At 34.8% G+C, this 21,254-nt stretch overlaps 1 protein-coding gene across 1 annotated transcript in view; it reads left to right on the top strand.

The window, feature by feature from the left end:
• The window catches only part of PTPRQ (protein tyrosine phosphatase, receptor type Q), a 219,468-nt gene that overhangs the window by 193,533 nt on the left and 4,681 nt on the right, over nt 1–21,254 (top strand). Inside the window, exons 39-43 of the mRNA XM_008058431.1 lie at nt 3,509–3,585; nt 11,994–12,128; nt 12,308–12,433; nt 13,206–13,354; nt 18,280–18,415. Of these exons, the coding sequence (XP_008056622.1) occupies nt 3,509–3,585; nt 11,994–12,128; nt 12,308–12,433; nt 13,206–13,354; nt 18,280–18,415 (623 nt within the window). The remainder of the gene's footprint in view (nt 1–3,508; nt 3,586–11,993; nt 12,129–12,307; nt 12,434–13,205; nt 13,355–18,279; nt 18,416–21,254) is intronic.

Genomic DNA, 21,254 nt, shown 5'->3' with positions numbered 1-21,254 from the left:
CTCGGCTGATTTTTTGATTTACTGTAGAGATGAGGTCTCGCCAAGTTGGCCCAGGCGGGTCTCGAACCCGCGGGCTCAGGCAATCCACTCACCTCGGCCTCCCAAAAGCGCGGGATTACAGGCTGAGCCACCGAGCCCGGCTAGGATACAATCTTAAAATGATAAAGAGGACTGAGGGGTGTGACTACCTTAACTCTCTATATCTGAGGCTAAGAGAAAAAATTGATCAATTCGATTTCCTAGGTTGCAATCTTGTTTACCAACTAACTACTTTAGTGTCTCTGGACATATTAATCAGTGGCCTCTACCCCATAAAGATATTATGAAGATTATATGAAACAATCATGTAAATCACTTTACTCAGTACTGGAGCACGGGAAGCACTCAAAATAGTAGTTCTTATCTTATTTATTAGTAATCAGCAGATAACTTACTTTTAAAAGCTGTTAACTTACTGGGTACATAAAATTAAGGTATAGGTCCTTAGGACCTACAGTTAGAAACCTAGGTTAGAAACCAAGCTGTAAAGTCACAGCCACCTCTATTTCATGACCAGGAATGCCTTTCCCCACTACCACCCTCCCACCCTTCCCCCACTCTCATTGCTCTCATCACAGAACCCATAAAATTGAAGAAACACATATTTCCCTGTAGAGAATGAATTCATTTGAATAGAATTTGAATTTTAGCTTTAGCCAGTGCTAAGTGAAGTGCATTGTTTCTTTCCCCTGAGTAAAGTAAGAAATAGAATTTCAAATATCACAGTGCATTTTAAGAGATATTAACTTACAGAGCTTTAAGATACTAGAATTAGCAGCAAATACTTGCAGAAGAGATTTTCAAATCTCTGTTTGACAGGACAACTAATACCTTCAGAAATATTCCAAGAAAAGTCTAGCTTGTTGTTGACTCAGCTAGTTATAAAAGACATATCTAGTAAACAGAAACATGATGGCTTCTCTTCCTTAGTTACACAATTAGTTTCAATGTTATTAAAATCAACCATACACAAATCTACTTATTTGGGACATAAATAATTTGTATAAATTTGTTTAAACATTCTCATCTCTGAATCTTCATACATTGGACAAGTAATTATATATGCTAACAGTACACTAAGTCATTTTAACATATAATATGTGTTTAAGTTTTAAGTGCACTGGAACATGTATTGGGTGCTTACTATAAGTTTTCATATAAATTTCCTCAAGAACATTATACAAAATATATATTGTAACTACCTTTTATAGTTGAGATAACTGAGGAACAGAAAAGTTAAGCTGTTCACTCAAGAACGTATATAGATCATCTGGAATTCAGACTCAATCCTGTGTAGCCATTTTTTTCTCCATGAAAACAAACAAAAGGCCGGGCACAGTGGCTCAAGCCTGTAATCCCAGCACTTTGGGATTCTGAGGTGAGGGCATTTCCTGAGCCCACGGGTTCGAGAACAGCCTGGGCAACTTGATGAAACCTCATCTCTACAATAAACAAAAAAATTAGCCAGGCGTGGTAGCATGCACTTGTAGTTCCGGCTACTTGGAAGGCTGAGGCGGAAGGATGACCTGAACACAGCAGATTGAGGCTGCTGTGGCCATCAGCGTGCCACTGCACTCCAGCCTGGGTGACCAAGTGAGACTCCAACTCAAACAACAACAACAACAACAACAAAAAGCTTCAAAACAATTAAGTAGTAATAGATATTTCATGTTATTTCCATGTTTAGTTGAAATTGTTACTGGATATTCCAATGATATCAGCTTGATAGAAATTACCAGGAAAAATAATTTCTTACACTTTTTTGAAGACAAGTTATGAGTACAAGTTATCTAATTGTACTAGATCTTAAGATATTTTGAAGGACAATAATTAAAACTTTGAAATTAAAGAAAGAAAAGTCAGATAAATGAATGGAAAAGAATAAATGGTCCAGAAATAGACCTAAACACCTAGAAAAATCTAGTGTGAGATAAAGTTGTAATCAAATTAAAGAGAGAGGATGAAATGTTAACATATTGGGACTGTTTGTTGCTCCAATGACAGCAAATAAACAATAAAAGATATATCGATACATTATTCCTTAAAGACAGTACATCCCAGGCCGGGTGTGGTGGCTCCAGCCTGTAATCCCAGCACTCTGGAAGAAGACGGAGGCGAGAGGATTGCCTGAGCCCGCGGGTTCAAGTCCAGCCTGGACAACGTCTCTACAATAAATCCCCCCCCCCAAAAAAATTAGCCGGGCGTTATAGCACGCACGTGTAGTTCCGGCTATTCAGAAGGCTAAGGCGGAGGGATCACCAGAGCCCAGCAGGTCGACACTGGAGTGGCCATGAGTGTGCCACGGCACTCCAGCATGGGCGACAGAGTGAGACTCTAATTAAAAAAAAAAAAAAGATAATACTTCCCAATGGATCAAAGATTGAAATATTTAAAACCAAAAAAAACCATGAACTTTCCAGAAGATACTATAAATAAATGTGTAAATATAATATTTGATATGACAAACAACTTTGACAAATAATACATATTCCAGAAGCCATAGTGAAAAATGATGAGAAATTTGATTACATAATAACATAAATTTTATGTATGGCAAGATTGATAGAGTCAAAGACAAATGACAAACTAAGAAAATTTTAATACATATAACAAAAGGTTATTTGTATATGTTATAATACATATAACAAAAGATTATTTGTTTTTAGCATAAAATTTTTTTTAAATGGGAAAATGAAAAAAATGTGAAAATCCAGTTAATAGAAAAAGCGTTTAAAAGGGTCAATAAACATAAGCCGAAAAGCTCAATTTCATTCATATTAAAAGAAATAAAAATAAATACTATGAGTCATATATCTGTATCTATCTAAAAAACAAATTAAAATGTTTAATAATACCTTGTGCTAATGAAAGTGAGAGAAAACAATTATTCAAACACTTTTGTCCATACTATAAATTGATACAGATAAGAATTTATAATTATCTTTCAAAATTTGAAATGCACATATATTATTTGAAAATTTTACTGCTGGCAATGTATTCTACAAATATACTCCTAAATGTATGCAAAAATTCCAGTTATGTTCATTCGGTATTTTTTAATAGCAAAGTAAATTATTTTAAATCATTAAAGAGTTAAATAAGGATGTTATATTCAAACAATGAAATACTTTTATGGCTTTTTACAATAATAAGCTACGTATCTTTGTTTATGCTGATATGGAAAGATACAATTAAATGAAAAAAGAAATAGGTAGAACAGAGTTTATATCATGCCATTTGTAGGTAATTTTCTAGGTATGTATACAGAAAATTTTTGGAAATACATAGAACGTTTTAATAGTCATTGTCTCTGGGAAGTAGAAATATGGGATAAGAGAACCTTCTTTAAATTTACACTTATCTGTGACATTGTAATGTTATATCATGGACTCTTGTATTGCTTTTATAGTAAATAAGAAATGACAACTTAAAATGACAATTAGTATTGATTCCTTATATTCTTTTCCAGATAATAATAATAGAGTGAAGCTGATAGCTGATGCTAGCATTCCAGGATCAGATTATATTAATGCCAGCTATGTTTCTGTAAGTTACTATTTTTATATATTTTATAAAACACAACTATTGAAATTGTGTTCCCTTTCCAACTATTTAAAACAACAAATTCATCACAACTTCTATGGATCTTTTTTCCTTTTTTCTTTTTTTTTTATTTTAAAGATGTGGGGTACAATTCAGGGTTAGATATGTAAATGTTCATTATGCAGGTACCCTTGTTGATGAGATGTGCCCCCTCCCCCCTGGCAGTTTCCTTCTACTGCCAATCTCACTCTCCCCTCCCCTGGCAGTTTCCTACTACCGCCAGTCTCTTTCTTAAAATATTATGATAATTGTTCAAAGTCCGCTTATGAGTGAAAACATATGGTGCTCTGTTCTTTGTTTCTGTGATAGATCACTGAGTATGATAGACTCTAAATTCATCCAAGTTGCTGCTAAGTCCATATGTTTGTCCTTCTTTATGACTGCATAATATTCCATTGTGTATTGTACCACATTTTTTTTATCCAGTCCAGCTTTGATGGGAAGCATGGTTGGTTCCATGTTTTTGCTATTATGAATAAAACTGCAACAAACATGAGTGTGCAAGTATTTTTTTTGTAGAATGATTGTGTTCTGGGTATATTCCTGTTATTTACAACAACACTGTGCATTCCCATTTTAGAGATGAGGATATGGAGGTAGCTAATAGAGACATTGATTTATCAGCAATGATTTCCCTAGTACCTTTTTTCTAGCCTCAGCTACTTGCAGCATGTGTACTTCATTGTAGCTACTCAATAAACGTATCTTGAATGAATCAATCTGGAAGGAATTATGATATACTTAATGTACTATCTTATACATCATAGATAAAAAATACTTGCTGAATTTGATTGAAAATTGAATGAAACCAAGTTATTCCTCTCTCTTTCTTCTTTTCCATAGCTCTTTTATTCATAAATACTCATCGCCATCATAGGAACATTGAAAGTTTTTATGCACCCGAGACCTCCACTCGGTTGACACATTCACTAACTCTTAAAGTAGAAAGTTCCTCTATGGTCATTTAATGTGATCATTCACCTTGGAACGCTCTAAAAGTTTCTTCTTGCATCAATTTATCCACTTCTTCTTAAGGCAGATGATACTATCTCTGCTCAACTCTATTATACAGTTGTGGGGTTTTATTAAGCAAGATATATCCATTTATGTTTTCGCCCACTGGCTTCAATTCTAATACACAGCAATGTTAACTGTCTTCATTATGGGGACTCAATAAATACTTAAAAATTTCCTCTGGTGTCCACACTCTTATAAGTTTTTCATTCATTTCTTATTTTATAGGTCTTGTCACCCAGGTCTGCCATTTATTCACTTCAGTACTATTGGGGCTCTTTTTGTATAATGTTCCATTCTTTCCTCAACATTAGACACACTTGTCCTATGTCTCATTCCTTCCAAACCACTGTGAAAGGAGAAACAAGTCAGTCTAAATCCTATATTGATTGATATTTAATCCAAAATTACAATCATATATTGGGTCCTATAGTTAAAAGAGTGACTAATGGGAGAAGTGAGGGAGAGTTTGAACAAGTTAAGTTATGCTTTAAATTTTATTCTATGTTTATGCAAGAACTTCAAATTTCTGTTTAAAGAACTATAGGAATTTATAATTGTGATATCATATTTTATTCATTTATCAGGTGGTGGATTCCCTTGAAAGTGTAATTCTTCTCTAAACATTTAGGTAAAACTTGATTCTTACTAATTTCCATTGTAGGTTCAACTCTACAGCATGTTGAAGTTTTACTTTTATTTACATAATGATGCTATATGCATTTAGATATTTAAATTTAATCACTGCTCTAATAATCAGATGTCTTGTGATGTCATAGTGTAGGATAAGGGCAACTGGCTGTTTCAGTGACCTATTGATTTGTGCCATTTTTTAATTCACCAATCAGTAGATAACAAATCAACAGCTCATATCCTCTAATGTTTCACCAGAGGTGACAGTACAAGACATGAACATGATTATAAATGGAAACCAGACGATCTTAGTAGGTGTAGCTGAACCACATAGATTATATAAGCAAAGTAATTTTCATGAACTCTCCAGTGTTCCCTTTAAATATTTTAGATTGTCAAGCAGACAGCCATGAACAATGATAATGTGGTATGAGCAACAGACTTGGAATTCTGAAGAATATATATTCTGCTGTAATCAAATGATGTTGTAATTAATAAATCTTACAGCAAAGTCACTATGACCCATGTGTAATGATATGCATAATCATTGCTGAGCTGCTTGGTAAGCAGGCCCAGACAAAACCCACTTTACATGAAGGTAGATTCCCATATTGGGGTGGGCAGTAGACTGTATTGCCCAGGGAAATCTTTGCTTGGGATTCCAGGAACAGATGGGAATAGATACAGCGATGGCACTGTAGTGGCCCTCACTTCTCCACCTCCAAGTTAAGGCAGTCTTCATCTCAGAAAGAATGTCTGACATCCTAATTTCTCCCCACACACGAGTTTTGTTCCATAGCACATTCATCTGCAAGTTTATGAACTTTGGTCCCAGAACCAAAAGATAGAGGCTATCTATGAATGGATTCTGGGTTCCTATTTATTTGGAAACTAGGGGCAAAGGGAGAAGAGTTATAAAGGGAAGTAGGGAAAAAAGCAAAATAACTAAAATTCAGATAGAAAAAAATTTAAAATCTCAAGTCTGGGAAAGGGAAAGAGAAACACCATCAGATGGTCTGAGGGATGTACTTTAAGACTGGGAAACTCCAGGGCAGAGTCTGTAGGTTAATATGCCAATATGAGTTTTCCTCTGTCCTTGGCCATACTCAGGAATTGGGCTTCTGGAGCTAGGACTCAGAAAGCCTGGAAAATGTTGTTGAAGGATAGATTGTAAAAGAGAGGTAGGAAGGAGAAAAGGATTTTTTTTTTTTTTTTTTTTTTTTTGCATCCTTGTCAGCAACCCCCTGTACAAATGAGTTTAGAAATATTCAAGACAGTCAACAATAAAAATGTGATTTTAGGGACAAGAGGAAGGCCCTGAATCCTCAAAATCTTCTCTCTTGTCAACCTGAGTTGTTGAAATTACTTTAACTTGGTAACAGCTTTTAGCACAATAAAGAGATTAAAGGCTATGATGCATATGAGCTGTAGTAACATCAGAAACATTAGATTTGTTCCCACTTTGATAGAGCATTATAATACTAAAGGACATTGTGTCTCTGAAAAAGTGAAATGCAAATGACCAGGAGAAACATTTCCTAGATCAATCAATTAAAGTTGCCCTCTCTTCTTTGGTACCTCCATACCTTATATATTTAGCATAGCCCTTGTTATATTTTATCTTATATTGTCTTTCATTTATTAATTGTCTTCTCTGTATAAGGAAGAACACAAGGTAGTAGGCACTGTATGAGAATGAACAAGTATATTTCCTCTTACCTAAGTACCATCTAAGGATGGAGGTTTAGTCTTAATATAAGTTATTCAATATGCACAAAACACATACATATAAAATATACATATATGTATACATACGCATTATTTACAACAGTTTGCTAGGCTGTTTAGGAGAACTTTAAAAAAAAACCTGTTTTCAGGGGCATTGTAGCTTAATAAAATTTCTTATCTTCACTAAACTTAAAGCTAACACTATTGAGGAAGTATGCAGATAATTTAGGTGTGCACAGTCCAACATTCAGAATAATTAAACCTTTAAAAAGGATTGATTGGTATTACCTTCAACGTGTTCATATGCTATTCTAAACTGATTACATCTAAATATACAAATTCACTGTATAATTGAATAACTGGTAGATGAGATTAAAATACAGCAACAAAATGATTTGTTAGCAGTACTTAAATTACCTTTTTACCATGTAGTTTTTGCAAAGCCTGAGATATAGTGGGCACTTAATAGTTGTCGATTAAGCGGGTTCACTAAATGGAACATTAAAATTGAATAAATATATATACTTCAGAGTTTAAGTGGATCTGGCCTTAAATTCCTTCTCTGCCTTTTTGTAGCTATATGACCTGAAATTTTCTAAGTTTCTACATTGATAAAGTAGTAATAATAATACCTTCTTTGAAGGCAGACATGGAAATTAAAAAAGTTATTGTGTATAAACAGCTGATTATACTGCATGACACATTGGAAATAATAAATGCATGTTATTTTTATTGTTGATATTTAGTGATAGTAGATTCTACATTTTCCTGACTGGCAATCCAGAGGAAAATCTTTGAAGTAATTTAAGCGCTGCAGTGAAAAGTGCCATTGATGGGTAAAAGTCACAATGAAATTGACATGTAGAATGCAACTCTATGTTCTAATTATCATGGTACTTTAAAGTCTGTAAACTCTATATTCCAATTAAAGAACAAAAAACTAGACAAGAAGTCTTTTTTCAGGAAAAAGTCAAAAGTTTGCACACAAATATTCAGAGGCAGAAATAGTAAACAAAACTGACAATTTCCCCCGTTCTCAAATCAATACAATGGAAATGTCTTCTAAACATTTTACTTTTAGGCAAATATTTCTCCTGGTGCTTAATCTTTCCCTAAAATAATCATAAATTTGCCTTTACAGGAAGAAAATTTTCATGTATTTTCGCTTTTTTACATGAGAATCAAGTGAAAAAAGTGACTATATAAAGACATATTTAAATAACAGATGGCACTTTGATATATGATATATTAAAAAGAACTTAAAAATAAAATTTATGCTGGGCTCGGTGGCTCAGCCTGTAATCCCGCGCCTTTGGGAGGCTGAAGTGAGTGAATTGCCTGAGCCCGCGGGTTAAAGACCCGCCTGGGCAACTTGGCGAGACCTCATCTCTACAATAAATCAAAAAATCAGCCGGGCGTGGTAGCGCATGCCTGTAATTCCGGCTACTTGGAAGGCTGAGGCGGAAGGATCGCCGGAGCCCAGCAGGTCGAGGCTGCGGTGGCCGGGAGCGGCCACTGCCCTCCAGTCTGGGCGACAGAGGGAGACTCCAACTCAAAAAAATAAAAATAAAATAAAATAAAATTTACAAAGAAAGTTTACTATCCAGGAAAACTGATGTTGCATAATATAATATTTTGAATAAGTGGTACAAGATTTTATAAAAAAATTGTAATTATTTATATATGCCTATATTAATATTTAACAGTATAATATTTAGCATATAGTATGTGATTTGTAGTCCGTCACAAATATCCTTAAGGAGTAACTAAGTTCCCGAAGGATACTACCTTTTCAGCATTGCTCATCAGTGGGTCTTTATTCTGTCTCATATCAAATCAGCATCGAGAAGAACTAAACTGCCTCAGTCCTCATTCCTGCTTCCAGATCATTTTCTCTTTCTCCTTAAAATTATCTCCAACCAGATGATGGGGGGATCAAAGCCAAGCTAAAACTTCACCTGTCTGATGACCATTTGTATACCTAACCCTGAATTGTACCCCACATCTTTTTGTTTTTTGTTTTTTGAGTTGGAGTCTCACTGTGTCGCCCAGACTGGAGTGCAGTGGCCACTCCTGGCCACCGCAGCCTCGACCTGCTGGGCTCCGGCGATCCTTCCGCCTCAGCCTTCCAAGTAGCCGGAATTACAGGCGCACGCTACCACGCCCAGCTGATTTTTTTATTTATTGTAGAAATGAGATCTCGCTACCCAGGCGAGTCTCGAACCCGCGGGCTCAGGCAATCCACTCACCTCAGCCTCCCAAAGGCGCGGGATTACAGGCTGAGTCACCGAGCCCGGCTCAACTGTCAAATTTATTTTTTTAGTCTTAACCTTTTGATAAATCCCTAACCTTGGTTAAGCAAAACCATTTAAAACTTATGGCCGCTAACCTAAAAAAAAGTTTTAATCAGCTTACAGTGTCCTAATCCATTCAATCTTCCTTTTTTCCCCCTTGGACTACAGTTTTGTATCTTTATATCTTCTTTCTTTTGTACTAACATTTTATTTCTTATTTTCAACTACATTTGATGGCCTTGTTCATTATTTCACTGATAAAATGAAAGCACTTAAAAGAGAACATAAAAAAGGTTTTCTACCTATATGCATCTTTCTGTATACTCAATCATTCTCCAGTGGAAATATGTGAACTGCCCTAACCCTTAGTAATAGCAACCTTTCTACTTGGACACTAAATGACCTCTCTCGTTTCCTTTCAATAATGTGAGTTGAGGAATTCTCTCTTCTGTTTCATCAATTTTACTCTTTCAATAGCCAGACAAACATGTTGTAATTTCTTCCATCTTAAAAAATATCTTAATGTGAAAACTCTCTCTAGCTACATTCCTATCTATTGTTCTGTATCACACTTACATCAGAGTCCCTTGAAGAATTGTCTATACTTACTATCTCCAATTCCTTTATATTATCTCTTCAACCTCCTCAAATAAGACTTTTATACTAAACAAGCACAACACTGAATTAGCTATTTTCAAGGTCATCAATGAACTCCTCAGGAAACTATCCTCAAGTCTCAGTCCCACTTTATTTCAACTGTCGGCAGCTCTGATTTTTCGTCTTAGTCTCATTGGTTCTATCTCATCTCCTAGATCTCCAAACATTGAAATAATCTAGAGCTCAATCCTTGAATTTACTGTCTCTGTCCAAACTCATTTCATTGGTGATCTTATCCATTGTATGACCTTAAGTAAGAGGTATGTGCTGATTATTTTCAAATTCATGTCTTGATTTAGACTTCTTTCTGCATTCTAAACTCATATTCCTAATTGCCTTCTTGACATCCCCATTTGAATACCTAATAGTGATTTCAAGTTTAATGTGTTTAATGTGAAATCCTGATTTTTCCCTACAAATATGTTAGTCCTAAAACCTCAAAAATCACTGGCAACAAAAACAAAAATAGATTAATATGATTATAACAAATGTATACACAGCAAAGAAAACAGTCAACAGAAGGAAGAGACAACCTGAAGAATGGAATAAATGTTTGTAAACTATTTATCCAACACAAGATTAATATCCAGAATATACAAGGAACTTAACAGCAGAAAAAAAAATCCCCAAATAATCCAAGTAAAAATGGATAAGTGAGAGGAATAAACATTTCTCAAAAGAAGACATAGAAATGGCCAACAGGTATAAAGAAAAAACGCTCAGCATCCTAATTACCAGAGAAATGCAATCAAAATCCCATTGAAATATCACTTATCTCCAATTAGAATGGCTATTATCACAAAGACAAAAAACAACAAATCCTGAGGATGACACTAAAAAGGGAATATTATTATTCACTGTTGGTACAAATGCAGATTAATGCAGTCATTATGGAAAACAATATACAGGTTTCTCAAAAAAACAGAATTACCATATGATCCAGCAATCCCACCACTGGGTATGTATATAAAAGAAAGGAAATAAGTATATCAGAGATATCTGCACTTCCACTGCAGCACTATTGACAAAATATGGAATCAAGCTAAGTATCCATCAAAAGATGAATGGGTAAATAAAATATGGTATAGTTACACAGTGGAATACTATTCAGCCATAGAAAAGAATGAAGTCTTGCTATTTGAAGCATCATGGATAAGCTTGGATGACATTATGTTAAGTGAAATTAACCAGGAACAGAAAGATAAATTTCTCACTCATATGTGGAGGCTGAAAAAATTGACTTCCTATAAATAGAGTAGTGCTTGGTTACTAGAGGCTAGCAAGGAGAAGGAGAAGAAGGAAGGAAGATAGTGAGAGGTTGGTTACTAAATACAAAATTACAGATAGAAGGAATAAATTCTAGTGTTCTGTAACTCTGTGGGTGGCTTTAAGTAACAATAATTTATTATATATTTTCAAAAATCTAGGAAAGCAGTTTTTGAAAATTCCTAAAACAAAGAAATGATCAATATTTGAGGTTATGTATATGCTAATTACCCTAATTTGATTATTTCACAGTATTACACTGTATTCCATAAAAGTATACAATTATTATGTGTCAAAAATAATAAAAAAGCAAAAAAATCTGCTCATCCTGATGTCTTTCCCATCTTTCTCTGTAGTCTTTATTGATTTCTTTATTTCTCTCATATCTGATATCTAATCTACCAGCAAATTCTGTTGGTTTTTCCCTTAAAATATATCTAGATCTAATCACTTCTCACTATTACCACTGATACTACTTAAGCTACCAATTTTTTTTTTTTGGCTGAATACTTACAATAACCTTCGAACTATTATCTTTCACCTTTAAACTTCTGTAGGTTTAAGAAGCCCATATAGAATGTTTAAACCATATACTATGTTCAAAACCTTTTAATGGCTTTCTATATATTCTGAGCTAAAAATATATTAGGTAATATTAGGTAATTTTATCACCAGCATATTTTTCATGTATTTATTGAAAAAATAAAACATTATATCTATGTAAATAGTGATACAGTGTATGTAATTATATCCTTTTAGGGATATTTATGTCCAAATGAATTTATCGCTACTCAAGGGCCACTACCAGGAACAGTTGGAGATTTTTGGAGAATGGTGTGGGAAACCAGAGCAAAAACATTAGTAATGTTAACACAATGTTTTGAAAAAGGGCGGGTAAGTTATTTGAAAATCTTTTTCACAAAATGTGATTTTACAATTGAGTTAGCATATGCATGAATATTTCACTGAAATATTTCATCAATAACTTGGGCATCTTAGTAACAATAAATAACTATATATATATATCAGTGTAAGATTGATTCTTATGACTGGTGATTTTTGTATGAATGCAGATCAGATGCCATCAGTATTGGCCAGAGGACAACAAACCAGTGACCGTCTTTGGAGATATAGTGATTACAAAGCTAATGGAGGATGTTCAGATAGATTGGACCATCAGAGATCTGAAAATTGAAAGGGTAAAAAATTAGCAGGAACATAATTTAAAATATGCATGATCTAAATGTCTAAAGTAAAATTAATTTCCTGAGCTGTCTAAACAGAATCTTTCATTGATATCTAACTTTAGTGTCATCACTGTATTTATTTCAAATCACTCTGATTAATGTGTATATTAATCAACTAGCATCAAATTCTTAGGTTGGCAAAAACAGAAAAAAGAAGGAAAAATGATGAGACCACTAGGATTATTTTTATTGAATGAAGAAATCATAATATTTGACTTGAGAAAGCAATTCCTAAGTCACTCATCTCTATCTGAGTCTTAATAATTTGGCTTTCTATTTAGTTAAGAACCAGTATAAAAGAGATAGTGTGGTAACTCACTTATTGGCTTATATAAATGCCTATACACACAGAAGATGACATAAGGATCTTTATTGTTTCTGACATATCAGTGCTTAACATCTATATTTTAAACAATCTGTGAATGTGTTTAAGTTTTCAGTCAAAATTCTTTCAAGATCTATTATTCTGAGTGCTAAAAAATGATACACTACATTTGAATATTACTACCCTCTATTAAGATCTATTTCCAAGCTTCTGAAAGGCAATTTTCTTTATTATAACAATAAAAAACTATCTTAAAGGAAATAATGAAAGCAAATTGTTCTGTTTGGTAAATAGTTGTTTTTAAAAAATTGCCTTTAAAAACTGGGACATCAGTTGTCACCAACCTTTGTTGAGGTACTTAAATAATTTTATCATTCATTAACTCACCACTTTGTCTAGCATGGGGATTGCATGACCGTTCGACAGTGTAACTTTACTGCTTGGCCTGAGCACGGGGTTCCTGAAAACAGTGCCCCTCTAATTCACTTTGTGAAGTTGGTTCGAGCCAGCAGAGCACACGACACTACACCTATGATTGTTCACTGCAGGTAAGAAAGCAACACTTTAAGAACCTTCTAGTAAAAACTAGAAATTATCTTTAAACCCATGGGTCTTTTTATTATTATATCATTGATTGTTTTATTGTGGAACGTTAATGCATATTTGTCCCAGCTTGCAGTTTTCCGATATTTCGCATTTAGTGTTTCTAAACACGTTGGTGTGATTTATGTTTTCTAACATGATAGACCTAAATTAAGCTTAACTTGAGTGTCTTTGACAGTTTTGTAGTTTAGGAAATTAGAGAAAAATATAGTATGACTTCTACTTACACAAGATACCTAGAATAGGTAAATTTATAGAGACAGTAGAATTGTAGTTACTAGTAAAGGGGGAGATAGCGAGTTATTTTCTAACAGTTTTTACTTGGAATGATAAGATAGTTTGGGACCTGATAGTGGTAATGTTTGTAAAACATTGAGAATGTACTTAATGCCACTGAATTTTGGCTGGAAAATGATTGAAATGGTAAATTCTCTGTTCTGTATCTTATGTTTTCTTTTACATTATTTGAATATTTTTTATTACAGAGGCATACTATAATTAATGTGGTTAAATACTATATTTAAGAAAAGATACATCTATGCAAATTTTAAACTTATTTAGAGAAAAAACTCAATATGTAATTTATTTTTTATTTTATTTTTTGAGTTGAAGTCTCACCCAGGCTAGAGTGCAGTGACACGCTCACGGCCATCCCAGCATCGACCTGTTGAGCTCCTGCAGTCTTTCCACCTCAACCTTCCAAGTAGCTAGAACTACAGGTGTATGCTACTGCATCCGGCTAATTTTTGATTTACGGTAGAGACGAGCTATTGCCAAGTTGCCGGAGCAGGTCTCTAACCCGTGGGCTCAGGCAATCCACTCACCTTGGTCTCCCAAAGTGCTGGGATTACAAGCTGAGCCACTGAACCTGTCTCAATATGTATTTTAAATGATCATACATTTTCCATAAATATCCCAGATTTTTAAAATTATAGGACTAATACATAAATACTTGCTCTATATAAAATATCTGAACAATGTTTGTATTTATAAAGCATGTAAAACAAAAAATGAAGAGGCTTATTTTTACCCTTTCAATTTCAAATCTTTCCATATACATAAACATTTTTAATATACTATAATATATAGCATAGAAGGGAGGACCCTCCCCAAAACAGAAATTATCTTTTGGAGGGTGTGCCACTCATAGCACACCCAGAATTTGTTCCTCTGGATCAATAGTCAACCAAAGTTTTCATCTGGGAATTTTGAGAAGGTTGCATCATGATTTGCAGATGCAGAAGAAACATCCCAAGTTGTGGCAAATAGATGGCTGATTCTTCCACCATGACAACACACCTACCTACACAATGCTGAGTGTTCAGCAGTTTTTGTCCAAAAAATGAGATGACCCACATGCTCCACTCTCCCTATTCATCTGATCTCGCTCTCAGGGAGAGCGAGTTTCCTTGATGAAAAAAGTCCTCAAAAGGAAACATTTTGCTGAAGTGGAAGAGGTGAGACTAAAAATGCAGAAGCACTAAAAGGTATAAAAATTGACTAGTTCAAAAACTGTTCTGATAAATAGACAAAGAGTAATGATAGGTGTATTGTATCAGATGGAGAGTACTTTGAAGGTGACTGAAGTTTAAACATGTAAGAATAAATACACAATTTTTAATAAATAAATTCCAGGTTTTTTGGGGGGTCCCCCTCATAAATGGTACACTAGTTGGCTTCTAATGTCAGTGATTGATTTATGCTGGTATCACTGATAGCTAAAACCATTAATGGACAACAGAAAAGTACTTTCTCCTTTTTAAGCCTCAAAAAGAGTACAATCACTTTTGTGATTTAAATAGATTTTAAATTATGTCTATATTAATGATCATCCTTAAATATCACTTTTAAACTGTCTCTAAATATTTATCTTCAGCTTCTTCTCACCTCAACTTTAGACATCCACATTTTTCCAAATCGACATGACAGCCTGAATAACTAAAACATTCTAGAAATCTGATTTGGCCAAAACAGAACACTTGATTCAATCTCCAAACTCATTCTTCCTCACTTATCCCTATCTTGGTAAACAGCAAATCCCTTCTACTTTGGCCAGAAGCCCTGGAGCCATGCTTGACTCTGCTTCCTCTCACATTCCGCATCTAACCCACCAGCAAACACTCTGATTCCCTGGACATTTCCCACCTCCCCACCACACTATCACCTCCCTGGTATCCTTGATCTTCTTTGAACACGCAGAACATGCTCCCACTCAGATCTGTTCTCATTTTGCTTCCTCTTGCTCCCATGATCCTCTCCCAGACATCTACATGGGATGCTCGCTAACCTGTATGCAAGTTTCTTTTCAAATATTACATTATCAGAGAAACATTCCCTACTGACTATTCTGCCCTATCAAAGTCTGTCTCCTTCACCTGATCCATCTTTTTTCATGGCATATATTGCTGTGGGGCACATCCTTTACCTGTTTCTGTGTGTACTATTGTCCTCTAGAACAGGGGTCCCCAAGCCCTGGTACTGGTTTGTGGCCTATTAGAAATCAGGTGTAGAGCAGGAGGTGAGCAGTGGGCAAGTGAAGGAAGCTTCATCTGCATTTACAATCGCTCCCCATCCTTCCTATTACCACCTGAGCTCTGTTTTCTCAGCCTCAGCATTAGATTCTCTCATAGGAGCGTGAACCTACTGTGAACTGTGCTTGTGAGGTATGTAGGTTGCAAGCTCCTTTTTTATTTTTTATTTTTTTTGAGTTGGCGTCTCACTCTGTCACCCAGGCTGGAGTGTAGAGGCATGCTCACGGCCACCACAGCATGGACCTGCTGAGCTCAGGCAATCCTTTTGCCTCAGCCTTCCTAGTAGCTAGGACTACAGGTATGCACCACCACACCTGGTTAATTTTCTTTCTTTTTAAAAAATACTTTATTTTAAAGATGTAGGTACAATTCAGGATTAGTTATAAAAGTGCACATCATACAGGTAAAGTTTGGGCCTTCCTTTGGCCCTCACTTTGTCTGGTTTGAGATCAGGTACCCTCGTTTATATTGTGGCCCCCACCCCCACCCCAGCAGTATCCTGCTATTGCCAATCCTTTTCTTACAGTGTTATGGTAAATGTTCAGGGCCTGCTTATGAGTGAGAACGTGTGGTACTCTGCTCTTTGTTTCTGTAATAGATTACTACATATTATAGATTCCTAATCCATTCAAGTTGCTGCGAAGTCCATATGTTTGTCTTTCTTTATGGCTGCATAATATTCTACTGTGTATATATACCACATTTTTTTATCCAGTCCAGTTTCAGTGGACAGGCTGGTTGGTTCCATGTTTTTTGCTATTGTGAATAGTGCTGCAATAAACATATGTGTGCAGGTATCTGTTTTGTAGAATGATTTGAGTTCTTCTGGGTATAATTACCTGGCTAATTTTCTTGATTTATTGTAGAGATGAGGTCTCACCAAGTTGCCCAGGCTGATCTCAAATCCCCCGTGCTCAGGCAATCCTCTCACCTTGGCATCTCAAAGGGCTGAGATTGTAGGCATGAGAATCTAATGCCTGGTAATCTGGGTAGAGCTGAGCCACTGGGGAGTGGCTGCAAATACAGATTAATATTAGCAGTGAGGTTTGACTGCACAAAGACTATAATAAACCAGTCGCTTCCAAATTCAGATCAAAACCCTATCAGTGAGTGGCAAGTGAGCTGATGTACTTCAACTGCACAGCTGCATCTGGTCATAGGCTTTAAATCAGAATCCAACACTTATTTTAGTTTGCCTGTGGCCTGATCATTATTTTATTAATCACTTCTATCCACATTTCTTTTTTTTAATGGTGAGTTGTATAATTATTTCATTATATATTACAACGTAATAATAATGCACATAAAGTGCACAATAAATGTTATGCACTTGAATCATCCTGAAACTATTCCCCTGTGCTTGTCCTTCCCCCGGCCGTGGAAAAATCGTCTTCCACGAAACTGGTCCTTGATAACAAAAAGGTTGGGGACTGCTGCCCTAAAATATAAGCTTCCTAAGTGCAGGAACTTTGTGTTATTCACTGCAACAGGACAGTCTTTGACACTCGAAATATATTAAGTGATTTAATGAGTGATTATTCTGTTGAGCATATGTGTATACGTGTTATAATTGGTTTTATGTTATAAGGCTCAGTATTTCTTAGATCAAATCATAGGACATTGCTGATATTTGGGTGTTTCTTACCTACAAAAAATGACAGTTTTGTGTGAATCAAAGTAGTATGTATAAGACTAGATGAGCTTTCAATTTTTTTTCAGATTTATTTTCTATATTAACCATTTAAATACCTAGGGATCTTGTCTTTCTAATAGGAAATTCTGAATCAATCTTGTGGGGTTTATCATTTAACAGTTTCTATGGAGCATATACCTGTCCTTGAGTACAAAACTAATTTCTTACATGGAATAATTTATCAATTTTATTAACTATAGGAGGTGAAAACAATCTAGAGAGAGGGAGTGAAAAGGACATTCAAGAGAATATTTTTAATATGATGCAGAGGAAATGCTATATAGGCTAAATATCTGACATTTTTAATACTTAGTATTTTTAATGGTAACTGAAAATATGGCTGGTACAAAGTTTCTTATACCTAGAATTTTCAATATCTTATAAAAACTCTTCTCCATCCTTCTACTGATTAAAACCAGAAAAACACAAATTTTGTTAGAGTATTAATTGTTAAGTTTTAATCTTACTCTGCTTAAACACGATCTTGATAACTGTAAAAATCCAAAGAAGTGCCAAAGAAAATCGACCTCCAAATAAGAAAAGAAACTATTAGAATTTATTGTTATCATCACTCATTATCTTTATCACCATCAACATGAACAACTTTTTGCTGAATAGTTTTCATGTAATTTCATTCTTCTTTCAGTGCTGGAGTTGGAAGAACTGGAGTTTTTATTGCTCTGGACCACTTAACACAACATATAAATGACCATGATTTTGTGGATATTTATGGACTAGTAGCCGAACTGAGAAGTGAAAGAATGTGCATGGTGCAGAACCTGGTAAGATACCTCAACCTATACTCACTCGGTGTCAGCTTTAAAATTTCTACATGGAAGATCTTAGTGACAGTGGTCTGGCTGGACATGGGCCTGAAGCTCTATTTGCATAGTGGGCACTCTCCTACATCATATCCTTTTCAGAAAAGTCTTGGGGAAGGCATCTGATGGAGATTGAGAGAAATAAAGCCCATGTGCCATAGTCACCCTTCCTTTGCTTTTCTCTTTTCAATTCAAGCAGTAAGTGTGCATGTTGGTTACATGGACATATTGTATAGTGGTTGGGATTGAGCTTCAGGGGACACACTCCCTAGACAGTGAACACAATACCCAGTAGGTTACCTCTGAACCCAGCCTCCCTCCAAGTGTCTATTATTTTCATCTTTGTAGTCACTTAGCTCCCACATACAAGTGAGAACATGCAGAGCTTGATTTTCTGTTTTGGAGTCCGTTTACTCTATTAGAATTATGTTCTTGATAGGCATCTAGAAAAAATTTGTCAAGTTGATTTTTTATTGTTATCATTTAGCAACTTTGAGAGCTTGGAAAATTAATTTAAATCAATTTATTTTATAAACACCTAAAAATTTATAATTGGGAAAACAGTTTAAAATATTGACTGTTAGGAGAGTCTATTAATATCATTTATCCATAATTATTTCTATTACATAGTTGTGCTAATAGTGATTATTGTACCATGTTATCAGTTACATAATTGGGAATGTTTGCTTGTTTTGGCTTGCAGGCAAAAATATGTATAAAATAAATAGATTTTTCTTTATTAAAAAAATCACACAGTGTAATGGTAATGAGTCTATTGCATATCTAGTAGGTTCCAAGTGCTATCGTAGAGCCTTTGCATTTATTATCTTATTTAATCTTGATTTAATCCTTTATTTTTAAAGCAGGGCCAATAAAACCAATCAACAGACTAGGTATTATTGGCTCTGCTTTACAAATAGGGAAGTGATGTTCCAAAAAGTTAAATGGTATCCCAAGGTAATATTACTAAGTGCCAGTGCCAAAATTCAAACCCTAGTCTGTCTAACTGTAATATACAAGATGTTCCTACATGTAGGGTTGGAATTCATACACTATATAGAGATTATCTTGCAGTAATTTCACAGATCTTCTGTAACAGTATTTTCCAAGTTACATCCTAAAAAAGAAAAGTGGCATCTAAGTTGCTAAAAGTGGCATCTAAGTTGCTAAAAGAAAAGTGGCATCTAAGTTGTGAAAAGACATGGTTCTCTGTTAAAATAGGTGTGAGAACAAAATTAAGCTGATTTTTAAACATAGATTTTCTTAGAGCCTTTATACTAATGTGCATGAACAGTTTCAAAGACAGAACCCCTGTGAGAAGCTTTTCCTAAACATATACAATTGTGGAACCTTCAACCCTTTTTCACTCTAAATAATACTATGTCTTGGGACATGAATGCTCTTAGAAAAATGCTTCTCTAGACCAGAGACATCCAAATTTTTTGAACTGAGCGTCTCTTTAAGGAAAAATGTTTGACCATTCAACCCCACACAGACATATTTGTTTTTAAAATGTAGATTTATAATTATGTAAATTATGGAACATAAAACAAGGAATTGAAAAATATGAGATAAAGATCAAATGAGCAATACTTCAAAAATCTTGCTGATTGCTAAGCTTTGTATTATGTTAGGTGTTTTCAAAAGACAAAATATACCCTTAGCACAAAATGCTTCCATTTTTTAAAAAATTTCTATTTTGATGGTATTTTAAATATATATTTTAAAAAAGAATTTTTAAAGAGTGATCTAGTTTGTTGTCAGATCTGAGTACATTGTTGTTATTTTTAACTCATAGCATAGCTACAAGATTACTCTAAGAGTATGAAGAATGTCAGCCCTGACAATTCCTTGTCATTCATTTGGGCATGCATGATAAAAATTATCTTCAATTCACAGTCTCTTTGTAGGAATCTTTTTCAGCCACTTCAATTCTGTGATGATTAGTTAAAACTAGGAGATATAATCCACAATTAATTCCCTCATATGTTAAAAAGAAACAAATAAAATAAGTAACACTTCCCCCAGGAAACTTCAGAAATGGAATACAAAATGTGATCAAGGCCAGCTTCATGAATATGCAGCCAGTGTGGTCTCATGGGTCCTCACATTCAAAAGTGCCTTGTGCTTGGTATAATGTTTGTTGTCACTGTCTTAAAAATAATAATTAAATTTTGAGGAAGGGACCTCACATTTTGCAATGGGCCCCACAAATTATCTGCTGGTCCTTATCCAGGGGTCTTACAGCATCAATCCAACTGTTAACCATTATTAAAATTCAATTTTGTAGAGCTTAAAACTAAAGAAAAATAGAAAGCTAACATTTTCCTCCCATGTCCCTAGGTGTACACATATACACTGGGGATCAGTACTCTTGACACAATTAATGGTTGACTTAGGCTAGGACAGGGGGTAGAATGGATTGTCCCCTTCTAGAGTCTAGAGTTAATCTTCCAATTAAAAAAGTTGAAAAAATTGCCATGCTCTACAACTTTGTAGAATTAAACTTTGTAAAGAGCATGTTCAAGAATGTCTATCAATAATTTTACCCAATTAAGTACTCAATATCCATCATAAACGTCATATGTTATGCTGTTTAGTCAGTAGTAGCAAATTGTCCCAGTTTGGGTAGGGAAATGGAAAGAGTAAGGTTTTTGAAGTCAGAGAACAGAGGTGAGAATCCAGCTCTTTTAATTGCTGGCTCTGTGATTTTGTTTAATTAGCCTCTCTAAGCTATTTCTCTTCTTTTTTTTTTGAGTTGGAATCTCACTCTGTCGCCCAGACTGGAGTGCAGTGGCCG

Source organism: Carlito syrichta, unplaced genomic scaffold (genome assembly GCF_000164805.1).
Source record: "Carlito syrichta isolate Samal-C Ts95f unplaced genomic scaffold, Tarsius_syrichta-2.0.1 Scaffold303338, whole genome shotgun sequence".
NCBI classification, from domain to species: domain Eukaryota; kingdom Metazoa; phylum Chordata; class Mammalia; order Primates; family Tarsiidae; genus Carlito; species Carlito syrichta.
Note: the sequence above shows the minus strand (reverse complement) of the source record. Positions and strands in the feature narration are given on the sequence as shown.